This window comes from Bombina bombina, chromosome 2, assembly GCF_027579735.1.
Source record: "Bombina bombina isolate aBomBom1 chromosome 2, aBomBom1.pri, whole genome shotgun sequence".
In the NCBI taxonomy this organism is placed as follows: domain Eukaryota; kingdom Metazoa; phylum Chordata; class Amphibia; order Anura; family Bombinatoridae; genus Bombina; species Bombina bombina.
The window spans coordinates 1,000,121,516-1,000,142,421 of NC_069500.1; the positions used below are offsets into that span (position 1 = coordinate 1,000,121,516).

Genomic DNA, 20,906 nt, shown 5'->3' on the forward strand with positions numbered 1-20,906 from the left:
CATGAATTGATACCAATTAAATAAGAGGTATAATTGTCCAGATTGTTACTGTTTTGAAAATAGGAACTCTGAGATTTTTTTTTAAATACATTAAGTCCAGAATAGGTTCGACAATTCCCTCTTTCTTGGGAATATAAGAAAATAATGGAATAAAATCCCTGTCGTTGTTCCAAAACTTAAACTACAGCTAATACAGCCATAAATTTCAGAAAGTCTTTTGGAATGTGCATGAATGTTTAATTTTGACGTTAATGTCCCTATGTTTGGTGTAAAGATAAATTATCAGTGAGTCAACACTTGAACATGAGTCAGGGTCATGGAAAAGGTGTTAAAGTTTCAATACTGGTCATACATGATCCAATGCCTGATAATGATCTGCAAGGGAGTCAGCCTCTAAAGGTTAGAAGAAAAGATGAAGAAAAGAACAGCAATCAAGGTAAACAGTATAATAAAATATTAAAAGGCAGAAATAGTAAGAAATTGGCTTAATAAGCCCACCATTATGCAAAAAAAAAATTAAAATATTGTGGTAATGTAAGTTGTAGTTGGCACCACAGGTAACAAAGCCATAGTGTAAGGGGACAGGAGATGGGTAACCCCTGCTTAAGGAGGGTGCCAAATAAACCTCTAAATCAGAGTAAAACAGTGTAATTATCATCTGGTAGTCTGACAGGAGATATGGCTATTAGTAAAAGAGTTGTATGAAATTAACAAGCCCTGTTACAGAACATTTGCTATAGAAAGAAAATGTCAAGTAGGGTGAAATCAAGGAACACGTTTGTTAAATAATTCTAAATAATTCTTAAGTCTGAGATGTCCTACGGGTGCTTACAAATTAGCGTCTTCCCCAACTATATTGTGGAGAGGCAAAAATGGAAAACCTAAGGATAAGGGATCTTCTCTTTTTCTCTAAATAGTTCTGTTAAAGGGACATGAAACCCAAAAATGTTCTAATTTACTTTTATTTTCACATTTTCTTCGTTCTCTTGGTATCTTGTTGAAAAGCAGTGATATATGCTTAGATGACAGCCTATTTCTGGAGCACTATATGGCAGCAGTTTCTCAAGAATGTTACCCATTTGCAAGAGCACTAGATGGCAGCAGTGTTCCAGATGCCTACCTAGGTATCTCTTCAATACAGAATATGATGGGAACAAAGCAAATTTGATAATAGAAGTAAATTGGAAACTTTTTTTTAAATGGTATGTTCTGTCTGAGTCACAAAAGATAATTGGTGGGTTTCATAGCCTTTAAAAAAGTCAATTTTTTTTTTAGGAGAGTCATAACAGTAAGGTCACAAAAAAATTTGTATGGGGCGACTATCTCTGGAAGGGGAAGCTTGTTCCCAGGGATTAACAATTACTGATGATTCAAGTTTAGCCATAGGGGTAGATTTACCAAGCAGCGGATGAGGCGGCGGACAGCAAGAAATGTTTGTGCAATGATAACTGCCGACATGTAGGCATTTATCGATGTGCGGCAGACATGATGTCCGTCCACACAATGATAATTCGGCCCCATAGAGAAATGTTTTGAATGAAGGTAAGCAAGGCATTGGAAAATATTGATTTAGGAATACTAAAGAACTGCAGATTATTTCTTCTACTTCTGTTTTCCAAGTTGTTAATCTTGTCATGTATCTATCTAAATATAATGTGTAACTGTGTCAATATCTTTTGCAACTGAGTCACGCTCATCCTCAAAAGCCTCTACTAAGAAGCCAATTTAATTTACATCCTGGCAGAGGCCAGCAAGTTCTTTACTTAAGCCATGTTGAACTCTAGAAATAATTTCTTCGATATTCATAATGGTAGGGACATTTGCTTTGACAATTTGTCATAGTAGTCCATTTCAGGATCACTAAATGGGCTCAGTGAGCTGAGAATATGGAGCTGATCATCTGTCAAGGTGAGCTTACTGGTAGAGTTCTTTAACAATTTCATTGCTTCTATCTGGTTACTAGTGATGTCGCGAATAGTTCGCCGGCAAACATATGCAATGTTCGGTCCGCCCTCTATTCGTCATCATTGAGTAAACTTTGACCCTGTATCTCACAGTCAGCAGACACATTCCAGCCAATCAGCAGCAGACCCTCCCTCCCAGACCCTCCCACCTCCTGGACAGCATCCATTTTAGATTCATTTGGAAGCTGCATTCTTAGTGAGAGGAGGGACAGTGTAGCTGCTGCTGATTTAATAGGGAAATCGATAGCTAGCCTAGTGTATTCAGTGTCCACTACAGTCCTGAAGGACTCATCTGATCTCTGCTGTAAGGACAGCACCCCAAAAAGCCCTTTTTAGGGCTAGAACATCAGTCTGCTTTTTTTTTTTTTTCCTGTGTAATCTAATTGCAGTTGCCTGCCTGCCAGCGTGTGTGTCAGGCTCACAGCGTATACTGTGCCCACTTGCCCAGTGCCACCACTCATATCTGGTGTAACAGTAGTGTACATTTAAAAAAAAAAACAAACATTTTTTTGACTGTGAAATAATAGCAGTCAGTTTCCTTCACACGTGTGCGTTTCAGTGCCTGCCAGGGCACAGTGTCACCACAGTGCAACTCATATCTGGTGTAACAGTAGTGTAGATTTAAAAAAACACACACTTTTTTGACTGTGAAATAATAGCAGTCAGTTTCTTTCACACGTGTGAGTTTCAGGGCCTGCCAGGGCAGAGTGTCACCCCAGTGCAACTCATATCTGGTGTAACAGTAGTGTACATTTAAAAAAAAAAAACAACACTTTTTTGACTGTGAAATAATAGCAGTCAGTTTCCTTCACACGTGTGTGTTTCAGTGCCTGCCAGGGCACAGTGTCACCCCAGTGCAACTCATATCTGGTGTAACAGTAGTGTACATTTAAAAAAAACCCCACTTTTTTGACTGTGAAATAATAGCAGTCAGTTTCCTTCACACGTGTGCGTTTCAGTGCCTGCCAGGGCACAGTGTCACTCCAGTGCAACTCATATCTGGTGTAACAGTAGTGTACATTAAAAAAACAACACTTTTTTGACTGTGAAATAATAGCAGTCAGTTTCCTTCACACGTGTGTGTTTCAGTGCCTGCCAGGGCACATTGTCGCCCCAGTGCAACTCATCTGGTGTAACAGTAGTGTACATTTAAAAAAAACAACACTTTTTTGACTGTGAAATAATAGCAGTCAGTTTCCGTCACACGTGTGCGTTTCAGTACCTGCCAGGACACAGTGTCACCCCAGTGCAACTCATATCTGGTGTAACAGTAGTGTACATTTAAAAAAAACAACACTTTTTTGACTGTGAAATAATAGCAGTCAGTTTCCTTCACACGTGTGCGTTTCAGTGCCTGCCAGGGCACAGTGTCACCCCAGTGCAACTCATATCTGGTGTAACAGGAGTGTACATTTAAAAAAAAAAAAAAACTTTTTTGACTGTGAAATAATAGCAGTCAGTTTCCTTCACGCGTGTGCGTTTCAGGGCCTGCCAGGGCACAGTGTCACTTCAGTGCAACTCATATCTGGTGTAACAGTAGTGTACATTTAAAAAAACAAAACACTTTTTTGACTGTGAAATAATAGCAGTCAGTTTCCTTCATGCATGTGCGTTTCAGTGCCTGCCAGGGCACAGTGTCACCCCAGTGCAACTCATATCCGCCACCACCAACACTAGCACCACAGCCGCTTCCCTTGATCTGTCAGAGGAGTTATTTACACATCAGTTGGAAGAAATGAGTGTTGGGCAACCATTATTGCCAGAGGATGTAGATAACAGGGATATGTCTCAGTCAGGCAGCATTACACACATGGACGTACGGTGTGATGATGATGATGTTGTACCCGCTGCTGCTTCCTTTGCTGAGTTGTCAGATACAAGTGAAGCGGTTGATGATGACGATGCGTCTGTGGATGTCACGTGGGTGCCCGCTAGAAGAGAAGAAGAACAGGGGGAAAGTTCAGATGGGGAGACAGAGAGGAGGAGGAGACGAGTTGGAAGCAGGGGGAGGTCGTCGCAAGGAGCTAGTGGCTCAGTCAGACAGCATGCATTGGTACTCGCTGCTGCTTCCTTTGCTGAGTTGTCAGATACAAGTGAAGCGGTTGATGATGACGATGCGTCCGTGGATGTCACGTGGGTGCCCGCTAGAAGAGAAGAAGAACAGGGGGAAAGTTCAGATGGGGAGACAGAGAGGAGGAGGAGACGAGTTGGAAGCAGGGGGAGGTCGTCGCAAGGAGCTAGTGGCACAGTCAGACAGCATGCATCGGCACCGGGGGTCAGCCAGACAGCACGCCAATCAGCGCATGCTGTTGCCACCACCAGAATGCCGTCATTACAGAGCTCAGCAGTGTGGCATTTTTTTTGTGTGTCTGCCTCTGACAACAGCGATGCCATTTGCAACCTGTGCCAAAAGAAACTGAGTCGTGGGAAGTCCAACACCCACCTAGGTACAACTGCTTTGCGAAGGCACATGATCGTACATCACAAACGCCTATGGGATCAACACATGAGTACAAGCAGCACACAAACTCAAAGCCGCCATCCTCCTCCTGGTCCAGCATCTTCAGCCACGTCAACCACTGCTGTCCTCCTTGCCCCCTCTCAACCATCCGCCACTCCGTCTCTCACCTGCTCATCTGCCCACAGTCAGGTGTCTGTCAAGGACATGTTTGAACGTAAGAAGCCAATGTCACAAAGTCACCCCCTTGCCCGGCATCTGACAGCTGGCTTGTCTGAACTCTTAGCCCGCCAGCTTTTACCATACAAGCTGGTGGAGTCTGAAGCGTTCCAAAAATTTGTAGCTATTGGGACACCACAGTGGAAGGTACCCGGCCGAAATTTCTTTGCACAAAAGGCAATCCCCAACCTGTACTCGATTGTGCAAAAGGAAGTAATGGCATGTCTGGCACACAGTGTTGGGGCAAGGGTCCATCTGACCACTGATACCTGGTCTGCAAAGCATGGTCAGGGCAGGTATATCACCTACACTGCGCATTGGGTAAACCTGCTGGCGGCTGCCAAGCATGGAATGCGTGGCTCTGCAGAGGAGTTGGTGACACCGCCACGACTTGCAGGCAGGCCTGCTGCCACCTCCTCTACTCCTCCTACTCCATCCTCTTCCATAACCTCCACGGCTGAGTCCTCTTCTGCTGCTGCGTCTTGCTCCACATCAACGGCACCCCCCCCCCCCCAGCTCCCCAGGTACTATTCCACATCCCGGATACGGCAGTGTCACGCCGTCTTGGGGTTGACTTGCCTGAAAGCAGAGAGTCACACCGGACCAGCACTCCTGTCCGCCCTGAACGCACAGGTGGATCAGTGGCTGACTCCGCACCAACTGGAGGTCGGCAAAGTGGTTTGTGACAACGGAAGAAATTTGTTGGCGGCATTGAATTTGGGCAAGTTGACACATGTGCCGTGCATGGCACATGTGTGTAATCTGATCGTACAACGCTTTGTGCATAAGTACCCAGGCTTACAGGACATCCTGAAGCAGGCCAGGAAGGTGTGTGGCCATTTCAGGTGTTCCTACACGGCCATGGCGCACTTTTCAGATATCCAGCGGCGAAACAACATGCCAGTGAGGCGCTTGATTTGCGACAGCCCGACATGTTGGAATTCAACACTCCTAATGTTTGACCGCCTGCTCCAACAAGAAAAAGCCGTTAACGATTATTTGTATGACCGGGGTGCTAGGACAGCCTCTGCGGAGCTGGGAATTTTTTTGCCATGTTACTGGACGCTCATACGCAATGCCTGTAGGCTCATGCGTCCTTTTGAGGAGGTGACAAACCTAGTCAGTCGCACTGAAGGCACCATAAGCGACATCATACCATTTGTTTTCGTCCTGGAGCGTGCCCTGCGAAGAGTGCTGGATCAGGCCGTAGATGAGCGTGAAGAGGAAGAGTTGTGGTCACCATCACCACCAGAAACAGCCTTATCAGCATCGCTTGCTGGACCTGCGGCAACGATGGAAGAGGATTGTGAGGAAGAGGAGTCAGGGGAGGAATGTAGCTTTGAGGAGGAGGAGGAGGAAGACCAACCACAACAGGCATCCCAGGGTGCTCGTTGTCACCTATCTGGTACCCGTGGTGTTGTACGTGGCTGGGGGGAAGAACATACCTTCAGTGAGATCACTGAGGACGAGGAACGGGACATGAGTAGCTCGGCATACAACCTTGTGCAAATGGGGTCTTTCATGCTGTCGTGCCTGTTGAGGGACCCTCGTATAAAAAGGCTGAAGGAGAACGACCTGTACTGGGTGTCCACACTACTAGACTCCAGGTATAAGCATAAAGTGCCTGAAATGTTACCGAATTCCCGCAAGTCGGAAAGGATGCAGCAGTTCCAAAATAAATTAAAAAGTATGCTTTACACAGCGAATAAGGGTGATGTCACAGCACAACGGGAATCTAACAGGGGAAGAGGTGAAAGTAATCCTCCTCCTCCCACAACCACGCCAGCAAGGACAGGACACTTTACAGACGTGTTGTTGATGGAGGACATGCAGAGCTTTTTAAGTCCTACGCATCGCCACAGCCCTTCGGGGTCCACCCTCAGAGAACGACTCGACCGACAGGTAGCAGACTACCTCGCCTTAACTGCAGATATCAACACTCTGAGGAGCGATGAACCCCTTGACTACTGGGTGTGCAGGCTTGACCTGTGGCCTGAGCTATCCCAATTTGTGATAGAACTTCTGGCCTGCCCCGCTTCAAGTGTCCTGTCAGAAAGGACCTTCAGTGCAGCAGGAGGTATTGTCACTGAGAAGAGAAGTCGCCTAGGTCAAAAAAGTCTAGATTACCTCACCTTTATTAAGATGAATGAGGGATGGATCCCGAAGGGACCAACAGTGGGCGATACATTTGACTAAAAAAGGCCTGATGAGATGAGCTGCCTTGGGCTAAAAATGGTCCACACGCTGCTGTATTTTATCTCTGAATGCCGGATGACTTGCGTGACTTATCCGCCAGCAACTAGGGTTCAAGCCGCAATGTTTTAGGGCACTTTCTGCCTGGGAAACAAACATCAATTTTTCTGGCCGCTGCTACAGCAGCGGCTGCAACAATACCTAATTTTTCAGGCATGTGTACATGCCTAATTTTTCTGGACTCTGGTGCTGCACTGTGGCTTCAAAAACCAAACCAAAAAATAGCACATAACAGGGATTAAACTGATAGGAATAGTACTACTTAACACACCTTATAATAACGCAGAGAGAGGCAACGCAGAGAGAGGAGTCTGAAGAAGAGGAGTCAGAGGAGGAAGGTGGCTTTGAGGAGGTGGAAGACCAAACACAGCAGGCGTCCCAGGGGGCTTGTTGTCACCTTTCAGGGACCCTTGGTGTTGTACGTGGCTGAGTGGAGGAAGAGACCTTCAATGACATCAGTGAGGACAAGGAACGGGACATGGCTAGCTTGGTATCCAACCTTGTGCAAATGGGGAGTTTGCGGTTGTGCAAATGGACTGTTTGCGGTGCGTTAAACGGGGAGTTCGGTCTGTCACTGTGAAGCGGGCGTAACCCTTACACTACCTGATCGATACAACATCATACCTGATGTTTTAAAGCACGTTATTCCAAACAATTTAGGAATGTTAGGTGATTTATGCCCTTTATGGATTAAAACCAGACTCTGCATCAACTATGTAATTTTCCATGGGAGTTTTGACATGGATCCCCCTCCGGCATGCCACAGTCCAGGTGTTAGTCCCTTTGAAACAACTTTTCCATCACTATTGTGGCCAGAAAGAGTCCCTGTGGGTTTTAAAATTCGCCTGCCTATTGAAGTCTATGGCGGTTCACGCGGTTCGCGAACATTTGAGGAAGTTCGCGTTCGCCGTTCGCGAACTGAAAATTTTAGGTTTGCGACATCACTACTGGTTACATATTAGATTGTTACATATTATATGTTTCATGTCTGTTTGCATTCTCTACTATAAGAAAAATATTGCAGGGCCAGTATGCAGTAACTTTTTGCAGCATAAATATATGTTAATAATATTGCGTGACAATGATCCCAATTTTGTTTTAACAATTTTAAGAATATTAAGCAAGCAAAAATATTTTTTGCAGCATATATAAATATGTTATAAATATGTGGACTTAAGTGTTTGGATGTGCGCCAATACTTGTTGTTTTGTAAATATTTTATGACATATCTCAGTTTACGCCGGGGTTAGGTTCCAGAAGGAATGGTTGTAAATCAAAACCATTGTAAATTGAAACACAGTTTATAATGTAAGTCAATGGGAAGTGAGGGAGATAGGTTCCAGGCTTGTATAAGTAACACCAAATACATTATTTTTAAAGCTTTGAAATGAAGACTTTAAATGCTAAACAGCATTATAAACCTAATAAAATAATCACATAACACAGAATAAATAATTAAACTAAGTTAAATGAACAAAAGCATTTGCTAAACAGCATTATAAACCTAATAAAATAATCACACAACACAGACTTCACTTGCATTTTTCTGCAAATAGTTCTTTCTATGCATTCCAATCTGGACTGATTTATAGACAGGAAGATCTTGTTCCTTTGAAATCTGCTCGATAGCTCAGGTCTGGTTAAACGGATTAATTTCAGCTTGCTTGGCTTTGCTGCAACACAAGCGGACAGCTCCACCTACTGGCTATTTTAATAAATGCACTGCTTCTCAATGCTTTTAAATAGCAGTCACATGACTGGAAAAAAAGGTTGTTATTCTGAAACGCTGTAAATTGAACCGTTGTAAAACGAGGGCCACCTGTATATATATATATATATATATATATATATATATATATATATATATATATATATATATATATATTCTGTATATATATTTGTTCACAATGTGTTTTGATTTTTTGGATTGTTAATTTGTTTATTATAACATACTCTGTGTACCAACATTGTACCAACATATGCTTCATTGGACCAGTGAAAACAATATTTACTTTGATTACTATGCTCACTAATTATTAGCTGATGACACACACAGGTGTTTTAGATTAATTGTATAACCTATCAGAGAGTGTTTGGTTCCCTTTATATAGCAAGTGTATTTTAAGTTGTACTCTGTATAGCCTGAAGAAACAGCCCTCTAAGCGTCGCTTTTAAATATTCTGTTTTTAATTATACACTTGCTGGGATTGTGGTCTTATCTCAATACTGCTCTGGGACTGTTTTGGAACACTTTCCATTGTTGGCTGTGGGATCTAGTCAGCTGGGAGGCTGTGAAGTCCCAGTCTGCTTTTATTGCACCTGGAGGTGCTTTTTATCCTGTAAGTGCAATCACTTGGTATTTAATCACTTGTTTCTGTTCATACGGTATTGGGCCATGGTCTTTTGCTCTCTATCCATATACAGATAATGAGATTGTTCCTTCAGGTCCTCTAGATCTGACCTGACTGTCGTTTGGTAACAGTGAGCTCGACTACTGCAAAGTTCCAGCCCGCCCACTAGCACCACTGGGTGCTTCACGTTTGTGAGTATATTTCCACCTTTTTCTATCAAGATAAACTTCTTTGGTAGTACTAGGCAGGTGGATTGCTTCCATCTATTTGCATAAAATCATAGCATAAACATAAAAAGGCATAGTGAGGGTCTCTCCTGAAAAGCGCTAAAATAAAGAAGTGGATAAACAGTTGAAGCAAGCAAACTCATTGTTTCTATTAACTCAGAGCAGAAACATATATCCACATACATAGTTCTATATTCTTTTACCTTTTGTCTGATTTTTTTTTTTCATTTGCTTGATAGGATGTAGCTTATAATAGATAGTACTGCCATTCTGAAGGTTTTAACTAATTTCTTAAAACTAAATAAGCTATACAAAGGTTATATTTACTACAACCAGTCAGGCAGCAAAGTTGTAATAGTAAGTTAACCTTTCCTAAATGTTTGAAGTCTCAAAATAAAACTTTACAACCACTGCATCATTAGATAATGACTTATTGTACCTTAAATAAAATAAAGCCCCCCCATGTATTAATATGCTGACAGACAAGATTCCCAGGAAGGGAACCTGCCCATCAATATTCAGGGTGAGCAATGCAGCATCTGCTGCTGCCCGTCACCTGCTATGATGCAACCAACTTTGAGAAATCACGACTTGTCAATCATCCAGGATCCAGAAAGAGTTTAAAGGAATAGTCAAGTCAAAATTAAAGTTTCATGATTCAGATAGAGCATGCAATTTCAAGCAACTTTCTAATTTACTCCTATTATCAAGTTTTCTTCGTTCTCTTGGTATCTTTATTTTAAATAGCAAGAATGTAAACTTAGGAGCCGGACCATTTTTGGTTCAGCACCTGGGTAGCGCTTGCTGACTGGTGTCTAAATGTGGTTCTGAACCAAAAATGGGTCAGCTCCTCTTAATTTTGACTAGACTATCCCTTTAATAGAGCCCATATATAATTAAAGTATTTGTATGATGATTTAAGAAATCATAGCTTTCTTCTTTGAATGTTCCAGTCCAGAACCACTCCAGGAGCTATCTAAGACTATTATAAACTTTTCACAGATTTGTGAGCCCTCACCCCCGTTTATAGTTAGGCTTACCAGAAGTCCCACTTTTACTGGGATTGTCCCGGTTTGGAGGCGCTGTCCCAGTGTCCCACCCAGTTGTTCATTCTGTCCCAGTAGGGTTGCCACCTCCAAGTTTCAAATCATGTGTCCGGGTTTCTGACCACCTGAAACCCAGACACATTATTCAAAATGACTGGACTGTGGCTCTCCAGCATAGTTGGATGCTGGTACTTACATACAGCCCCCAAAGTTTACATTTAGTAATACAGGCTGAGTGAGCAGCGTAAGTTTTTTTTAATTTTGTAGTACTACTTGGTTTATTTTTCTAAGAATTTAACATCCCCCCGACCCTTGGTGTCATTGCCGGTAATACACCTTTAGGGGAATCATATAGGTATGACTAGGAAGTACAGACAGGCAGGATTTTTGGCCTGGATCTTGCTTTACTTCATGCAGAATAGCATTTTGGCTATAATCTTCCTGCATTATGGTATAGAGTAGCCTCTTAAAGGGACAGTCAACACCAGATTTTTGTTGTTTAAAAAGAAAGATAATCCCTTTATTACCCATTCCCCAGTTTTGCATAACCAACACAGTTATAATAATACACGTTTTACCTCTGTAATTATCTTGTATCTAAGCTTCTGCTGACTGCCCCCTTATTTCAGTTCTTTTGACAGACATGCAGTTTAGCCAATCAGTGCTAACCCCTAGGTCACTTTACGTGCATGAGCTCAATGTTATCTATATGAAACATGTGAACTAATGCCCTCTAGTGGTCAAAATATATTCAGATTAGAGGCAGTCTTCAAGGTCTAAGAAATTAGCATATGAACCTCCTAGTTTTAGCTTTCAACTAAGAATACCAAGAGAACAAAGCAAAATTGGTGATAAAAGTAAATTGGGAAGTTGTTTAAAATTGCATGCCCTATTTAAAACATGAAAGTTTTTTTTAGACTTGACTATCCCTTTAAACAGCTTTAGCAGGTACGTGTTTCTTTTTTACTTTCAGTCAATGTTGTATTTATGCCTTATCGGTATCTGGCTCTGTTCCTTAGACACATAAAACCCATATTACACTGCAGATATTAAATTGTAAAATTGATCATTATGAAAGTGATAATTATGCTTGATGTTTGGCATTATTTAGAATCTGAGATTTAGATTAATGGTTTATTTGCCATGACAACGTAATGGTGCCTTTTTCACTAGGGGGTGGTGTTATGGTCTATTTAAACTGTGTGATTCACTTGTGTGACTGAGGAAGGGTAGAGTATCCACAAAACATTACACACATAAAAGCTACTACTTTATAAGGACCGGTAATTGCCACGCCCCCTTGACCACACTCCTGACCACACCCCCACTGGCACCGCACCAGGTGGTCCCAGTTTCACCTCTAAAAATTATGGTAAGCCTATTTATAGTGTGATCTCAAAAAAGACTTGAAATAGTCTGTCACACTGTCACAGGATGACAGTTCTGTCCAAGATCTCTCATTTTTGTTTTATCGTCGACATGTTGGTACTAACACATGTTGCATGTAACACAACCGATAGCACCTATAATCAGGCTCCATTACAGATTATGTGTGCATCCCCCAGATAAAACTGTGCTCTCACAACATATGCTGGGAGTTGTGAAACTGACACTGCTCTACTACAGTTACACGTACGCTGCATTATTTATTACAGACGCTTGCAAGTTCTTCAGCGCCCCCTGGACTCGGTCGTCCATATTACAGATACACAATCACATTGCAATATCCTTTTTTCCCTTGGGATAGGAAGTCACTTTCTAGCCTAATAAATGACACTAACACGTCCTGCACTGATGATCTCACAGGAAGGTGTGTAGTCTTAGCCTAGCATAATAGTTTATATCCATTTTCCAGCATTTGTGGCAGCAGCGTTATCCGAGGCTTTTGAAACGGCTACTGTTCTTTGAGGATTATAGGGGTAGACATGTTGGAACATGACAATGTATTGAAGTGATTCGCTTCAGTGATCTGCTGCCATATGCCACTCTCCGTGTATGCCCCGTTATTTCTCATTATCCGCTCTCAAAACCAAAGCAGACACTCTGTAGCTGTGGCAGAGACATGTGCCGCCACATTCCTGTGATCCCCCTGTTAATCTCCTGCTACTGCTGCTTACTAGTAAATGGCTACCAGGACTCTCGGCAACAGCCCCAACCCGAAACCCCCGACTGGAGGATGACTTTAAAGACCATCAGGAATGGGGTGCATAAGATTGACATGTACTTGAATGCTGCACTGGACCTGCTAGGAGGGGAGGACGGGCTCTGTCAGTATAAGTGCAGAGACGGTAATGTTACAGCAGGGCTTATACATTATACGCAGTGATTTTAGTTTATTAAGTGAAATGGGTAACACTATTTTCCTGTTGAATAAACATACATCCTAAATCAGGGGTGTAAATCATTTTAACATAATCGTCTTGTTTGAATTTATACAGTTGGGCCAGTTAATGCACTTTTATAAATATAACACACAAAAAAAATATTGGTTAAAATAGTATTTATTTAGCTGGAATGTATGCACAGACATTCAGAAACATATACATTATATTCTCAGACTATAGGAATGTGTCAGTTGCAAAGAAGCTGACTCCTCCATTGCAAATACAGGTGGCCCTTGTTTTACAACGGTTCAATTTACACCGTTTCAGAATAACAACCTTTTTTTCCCAGTCATGTGACTGCTATTGAAAGCATTGAGAAGCAGTGCTATTATTAAAATAGCCAGTAGGTGGAGCTGTCCGCTTGTGTTGCAGCAAAGCCAAGCAAGCTGAAATTAATCATTTTAACCGGACCGGAGCTATCGAGCAGATTTCAAAGGAACAAGATCTTCCTGTCTATGAATCAGTCCAGATTGGAATGCATAGAAAGAACTGTTTGCAGAAAAATGCAAGTGAAGTCTGTGTTGTGTGATTATTTTATTAGGTTTATAATGCTGCATAGCAAATGTTTTTGTTCATTTAACTTAGTTTAATTATATATTCTGTGTTGTGTGATTATTTTATTAGGCTTATAATGCTGTTTAGCATTTAAAGTCTTCATTTCAAAGCTTTAAAAATAATGTATTAGGTGTTACTTATTACAATTTTGAGAGGGACCTGGAACCTATCTCCCTCACTTCCCATTGACTTACATTATAAACTGGGTTTCAATTTACAACGGTTTCGATTTACAACCATTCCTTCTGGAACCTAACCCCGGCGTAAACTGAGGGCTACCTAAGGTGTTAGATGTGGCAAATAATAAGCACTGAAATGACACATAGTTGTCATAGTATGTATGTTAGGCAACATTTTATTTAGATATTGTAAAGTGATAAGTGTACAGAAAAACTAACCAGTAATCTCAATATAATGGTATACTAATATGGATTACAAGATATTTCACCTTATTCTGTTCTTTTTGGCTGTGCCCATGGACAGTTTAGGGCTTGTTTTGAGTGGCTGCATTTCAGGACCAATTTATGCATTGCTTTTACTTTTTGTGAGAGGACCCCCTTTTCAGTGAATCCACTATCCACCATGAAATCCCAGTTGCAATGTTGCAGCCACTTTAACTCTTTCACTGTTTTTCATTGTGCTTCTCATTGTTAAAAGTGATGGTAAACTTAAAATGTTTTAAAATAAGGTCCAGAATCTAAGCAATATTTTACATGGGCTTTAATTGATCACTTCTAATGAAGATGTACTGTAAGTTACTTTTTAATTTAGCTGTGCCATTCTAATACCCCTACGCTCTGGTCGCTCCCCTTCAAACCTCATTTTTTTTGGTAAGCTAATGGTTTTAACTGCTTCCCAGTCTGCACTCTAGCTACAAAAAAAAGTGCCATATGGCTAGAGCGCTGATTGGAAAACAGTTTAAATGTTAGTTCACCAAAAAAAACAATTTTGAAGTGGGCGGCCAGAGCACGGGTATTAGAAGGGCACTGTTAAAAGTACATAAATCAGTCTATACTATATATTCATTTGATTATATTTGTGTATGTTTAGCTGTAATCTGATTCATAAACAAGTCAGTTTTTACAGACTTGTATGTGGTTGTGCAAGAACAGCTGGGATTTAGTGTTTGCTCTGTGTAGGACATCTGCGATTACAAATATTCCTCTCCACCGCTGGAGAGAGAAAACAGATCTTGTGCAGATTATTCATTTTTGCATCTTTGATATGTTATCAGTAGTGAGATTTCCTTATCAGTTCAGTGACTTTTTCTTTCTTCTAAACCTGTTTGAGACTGTTTGTCATCACCAGTGACTCTTTGTTCCCTAATAAGAACCTTGATAAACACAAAGAAACGTCCTGGCTGATCAACTTATAATGAGGAATTTAGGTAAATCTAATTGTAAAGGTTTCCACATTTCCCATTGCAAGCGTATGTTTTTTTTCAGTTTAGCTGGTCATGTATGTTTAGTGAAGATTTCTTGTTTTTAGAGAAATAAGATTCACAAGTTATTATAACCAGTCTTGTAACTTTATAATCTTCTAAATTATAACACTCCAGATTTTACAAGCACAGGGAAAAAAAGATCTACTTTTAAAGGGACATTATACACTAGATTTTTCTTTGCATAAATGTTTTGTAGATGATCCATTTATATAGCCCGCCTAGTGTTTTTGTAAAAATGTATAGTTTTTCTTATTTTTAAATAACATTGTGCTGATTTTCAGGCTCCTAACCAAGCCCCAAAGTTTTAGATGTATACAGATTTCAGACTGATTCTGTTTGTATATGGGTCTTTTCATATGCAGGGTAGGGGGAAGGTCCTGCTCTCAGCCCCCTTCAGTGGGTGTCTCAGGCTAATCTCATCAATAGTGCTAAATTGGGAGCTTCTAAGTACGTTTTTAAAAGGTTTTATACTGGATTTTTATATCAGTATCTGTGCATATTATTCTTTATAGTAGTGTCTATTATGCAGTTATATGAACACATATGTATACTGCCCCTTTAAGTTGTATTAGAAGTTTTTGCTTTTGCAAGGGGACAGTGGTGTGGAATACTTTTAGATGAGCAGGATTGGTAAATTTGGACATGTTCTCCTCACTTGATATATGTTATAGACTTTGCTTTAAAATGTTATGAAACCCATTTTTTTTCTTTTATAATTTAGAGCTTACCATTTTTAACTACTTTATAATTTATCCAATTTGCTCCATTCTCTTGGCATCCGTTGTTGAAGGAGCAACAATGCACTACTGGGAGCTAGCTGAATACATTGGATGAGCCAATGAGAAGAGGCATATATATACAGCCGTCAATTTGCAGGTAACTCCCAACTGTGCTTTGCTGCTCCTGAACTTATGTAGGAATGTTTTTTAACAATTGATACCAAGAGAATAAATCAAATTCTATATTAGAAGTAAATTGGAAAGTTGCATAAAATTGCATGCAATATCTGAATCATGAAAGTTAATTTTGACTTTACTGTCCCTTTTAAGTATTATTCATAATAGCTAATTGTAATAGTTTTCCATTTTAGAAAGAACCAGGTTACAATTATTTTTTTTTGCCTATACAGACTCAAACCCAGTTCCACGCTATGGATACAAACCTGCACCACCAAATGGATGTGGATCTCCAGTATTTGGGTTACATGTAAGTACCTTAACTAGGGGTGTAGGCTAATAAGGAGATACTAATCCTTTATTGCAAAACCATGAGTTGTACATACCAAATAATGTCCAGCAAAGACTATGATTCTTTCTTGTATCATCGTAGTCTGATGATTATTATTTATTTATTTTTGCATTAAGTATAAGCTGTTTAAAGTGAACCTAACAGGAAGTGTGTACTTATGTACAGCGGAGTCCTGGACCCTACTGCTCATTTGCTCATTGGCTGATAGGGACAACTCACACAGAATGGTTTATTCAGCACAAGGGCATCCAATTTTCAAAAAACAAAGCTCTGTGTTACATTTCCAATCATTACGTTTTAGACAGAACATATATATTTTTGAGGATCTTTTTCTTTAACTTTGGGCTTTAATATGTTCCATTTTACCTGCTGTAGTGTATTACATTGTTTACAAATAACTCCTTTGCCTTTTTCTTGTAATTTGAAGTAACTAGAGCACAAACCCTGCTATGGCAAATGTGTGTGTGTGTATATGTATGTGTGTATATATATATATATATATATATATATATATATATATATATATATATATATATATATATATATATATATATATATATATATATATAATATTTTTAAAATATTTATTTAGTCTTAGAGACAAAGCAAGAATATATTACACACTGTTGTAAAATAAATTGCCTACAATACACATCCATGAGTCATGATAACCTTATTTTGATAAATCAAGGTGACAGAAGGCAATATACTGATGAACTGCAAATAAATAAAAATATGTTCAGCAAAATGGAGTAAAAATGGGAAAAAAACAAAACAAAACAAAAATAAGCTGACTAAGCAAGTATGAAAATAAGTTTTGTAGTTGTGAATAGTAGAACATTTAGGCCTAGATTTAGAGTTCGGCGGTAAAAGGGCTGTTAACGCTCCGCGGGTTTTTTTCTGGCCGCACCATAAATTTAACTCTGGTATCGAGAGTTCAAACAAATGCTGCGTTAGGCTCCAAAAAAGGAGCGTAGAGCATTTTTACCGCAAATGCAACTCTCGATACCAGAGTTGCTTACGGACGCGGCCGGCATCAAAAACGTGCTCGTGCACGATTCTCCCATAGGAAACAATGGGGCTGTTTGAGCTGAAAAAAAACCTAACACCTGCAAAAAAGCAGCGTTCAGCTCCTAACGCAGCCCCATTGTTTCCTATGGGGAAACACTTCCTACGTCTGCACCTAACACCCTAACATGTACCCCGAGTCTAAACACCCCTAACCTTACACTTATTAACTCCTAATCTGCCGCCCCCGCTATCGCTGACCCCTGCATTACACTTTTAACCCCTAATCTGCCGCTCCGTAAACCGCCGCCACCTACGTTATCCCTATGTACCCCTAATCTGCTGCCCTAACATCGCCGACCCCTATGTTATATTTATTAACCCCTAATCTGCCCCCCACAACGTCGCCGACACCTGCCTACACTTATTAACCCCTAATCTGCCGAGCGGACCTGAGCGCTACTATAATAAAGTTATTAACCCCTAATCCGCCTCACTAACCCTATCATAAATAGTATTAACCCCTAATCTGCCCTCCCTAACATCGCCGACACCTACCTTCAATTATTAACCCCTAATCTGCCGACCGGAGCTCACCGCTATTCTAATAAATGTATTAACCCCTAAAGCTAAGTCTAACCCTAACACTAACACCCCCCTAAGTTAAATATAATTTTTATCTAACGAAATAAATTAACTCTTATTAAATAAATGATTCCTATTTAAAGCTAAATACTTACCTGTAAAATAAATCCTAATATAGCTACAATATAAATTATAATTATATTATAGCTATTTTAGGATTAATATTTATTTTACAGGCAACTTTGTAATTATTTTAACCAGGTACAATAGCTATTAAATAGTTAAGAACTATTTAATAGTTACCTAGTTAAAATAATAACAAATTTACCTGTAAAATAAATCCTAACCTAAGATATAATTAAACCTAACACTACCCTATCAATAAAATAATTAAATAAACTACCTACAATTACCTACAATTAACCTAACACTACACTATCAATAAATTAATTAAACACAATTGCTACAAATAAATAAAATTAAATAAACTATCTAAAGTACAAAAAATAAAAAAGAACTAAGTTACAGAAAATAATAAAATATTTACAAAGATAAGAAAAATATTACAACAATTTTAAACTAATTACACCTACTCTAAGCCCCCTAATAAAATAACAAAGCCCCCCAAAATAAAAAATTCCCTACCCTATTCTAAAATACAAATATTACAAGCTCTTTTACCTTACCAGCCCTGAACAGGGCCCTTTGCGGGGCATGCCCCAAGAATTTCAGCTCTTTTGCCTGTAAAAAAAAACATACAATACCCCCCCCCAACATTACAACCCACCACCCACATACCCCTAATCTAACCCAAACCCCCCTTAAATAAACCTAACACTACCCCCCTGATGATCTTCCTACCTTGTCTTCACCATGCCAGGTTCACCGATCCGTCCTGGCTCCAAGATCTTCATCCAACCCAAGTGGGGGCTAGACATCCACTGAAGAAGTCCAGAAGAGGGTCCAAAGTCTTCCTCCTATCCGGCAAGAAGAGGACATCCGGACCGGCAAACATCTTCTCCAAGCGGCATCTTCTATCTTCTTCCATCCGATGACGACCGGCTCCATCTTGAAGACCTCCAGCGCGGATCCATCCTCTTCTTCCGACGACTAGACGACGAATGACGGTTCCTTTAAGGGACGTCATCCAAGATGGCGTCCCTCGAATTCCGATTGGCTGATAGGATTCTATCAGCCAATCGGAATTAAGGTAGGAATTTTCTGATTGGCTGATGGAATCAGCCAATCAGAATCAAGTTCAATCCGATTGGCTGATCCAATCAGCCAATCAGATTGAGCTCGCATTCTATTGGCTGATCGGAACAGCCAATAGAATGCGAGCTCAATCTGATTGGCTGATTGGATCAGCCAATCGGATTGAACTTGATTCTGATTGGCTGATTCCATCAGCCAATCAGAAAATTCCTACCTTAATTCCGATTGGCTGATAGAATCCTATCAGCCAATCGGAATTCGAGGGACGCCATCTTGGATGACGTCCCTTAAAGGAACCGTCATTCGTCGTCTAGTCGTCGGAAGAAGAGGATGGATCCGCGCTGGAGGTCTTCAAGATGGAGCCGGTCGTCATCGGATGGAAGAAGATAGAAGATGCCGCTTGGAGAAGATGTTTGCCGGTCCGGATGTCCTCTTCTTGCCGGATAGGAGGAAGACTTTGGACCCTCTTCTGGACTTCTTCAGTGGATGTCTAGCCCCCACTTGGGTTGGATGAAGATCTTGGAGCCAGGACGGATCGGTGAACCTGGCATGGTGAAGACAAGGTAGGAAGATCATCAGGGGGGTAGTGTTAGGTTTATTTAAGGGGGGTTTGGGTTAGATTAGGGGTATGTGGGTGGTGGGTTGTAATGTTGGGGGGGGGTATTGTATGTTTTTTTTTACAGGCAAAAGAGCTGAAATTCTTGGGGCATGCCCCGCAAAGGGCCCTGTTCAGGGCTGGTAAGGTAAAAGAGCTTGTAATATTTGTATTTTAGAATAGGGTAGGGAATTTTTTATTTTGGGGGGCTTTGTTATTTTATTAGGGGGCTTAGAGTAGGTGTAATTAGTTTAAAATTGTTGTAATATTTTTCTTATCTTTGTAAATATTTTATTATTTTCTGTAACTTAGTTCTTTTTTATTTTTTGTACTTTAGATAGTTTATTTAATTTTATTTATTTGTAGCAATTGTGTTTAATTAATTTATTGATAGTGTAGTGTTAGGTTAATTGTAGGTAATTGTAGGTAGTTTATTTAATTATTTTATTGATAGGGTAGTGTTAGGTTTAATTATATCTTAGGTTAGGATTTATTTTACAGGTAAATTTGTTATTATTTTAACTAGGTAACTATTAAATAGTTCTTAACTATTTAATAGCTATTGTACCTGGTTAAAATAATTACAAAGTTGCCTGTAAAATAAATATTAATCCTAAAATAGCTATAATATAATTATAAATTATATTGTAGCTATATTAGGATTTATTTTACAGGTAAGTATTTAGCTTTAAATAGGAATCATTTATTTAATAAGAGTTAATTTATTTCGTTAGATAAAAATTATATTTAACTTAGGGGGGTGTTAGTGTTAGGGTTAGACTTAGCTTTAGGGGTTAATACATTTATTAGAATAGCGGTGAGCTCCGGTCGGCAGATTAGGGGTTAATAATTGAAGGTAGGTGTCGGCGATGTTAGGGAGGGCAGATTAGGGGTTAATACTATTTATGATAGGGTTAGTGAGGCGGATTAGGGGTTAATAACTTTATTATAGTAGCGCTCAGGTCCGCTCGGCAGATTAGGGGTTAATAAGTGTAGGTAGGTGTCGGCGACGTTGTGGGGGGCAGATTAGGGGTTAATAAATATAACATAGGGGTCGGCGATGTTAGGGGTAGCAGATTAGGGGTACATAGGGATAACGTAGGTGGCGGCGATTTGCGGTCGGAAGATTAGGGGTTAATTATTTTAAGTAGCTTGCGGCGACGTTGTGGGGGGCAAGTTAGGGGTTAATAGATATAATACAGGGGTCGGCGGTGTTAGGGGCAGCAGATTAGGGGTACATAAGTATAACGTAGGTGGCGGTCGGCAGATTAGGGGTTAAAATTTTTAATCGAGTGGCGGCGATGTGGGGGGACCTCGGTTTAGGGGTACATAGGTAGTTTATGGGTGTTAGTGT

The 20,906-nt window shown here is 40.3% G+C and overlaps 1 protein-coding gene across 1 annotated transcript in view; it reads left to right on the forward strand.

Annotated features, from left to right (window-relative positions):
• Positions 1–12,232: 12,232 nt before the first annotated feature.
• Positions 12,233–20,906, forward strand: part of PLA2G12A (phospholipase A2 group XIIA) — a 101,689-nt gene continuing 93,015 nt past the window's right edge. Inside the window, exons 1-2 of the mRNA XM_053703550.1 lie at positions 12,233–12,806; positions 16,031–16,107. Coding sequence (XP_053559525.1) covers positions 12,581–12,806; positions 16,031–16,107 — 303 coding nt within the window. The 5' untranslated portion in view covers positions 12,233–12,580. The remainder of the gene's footprint in view (positions 12,807–16,030; positions 16,108–20,906) is intronic.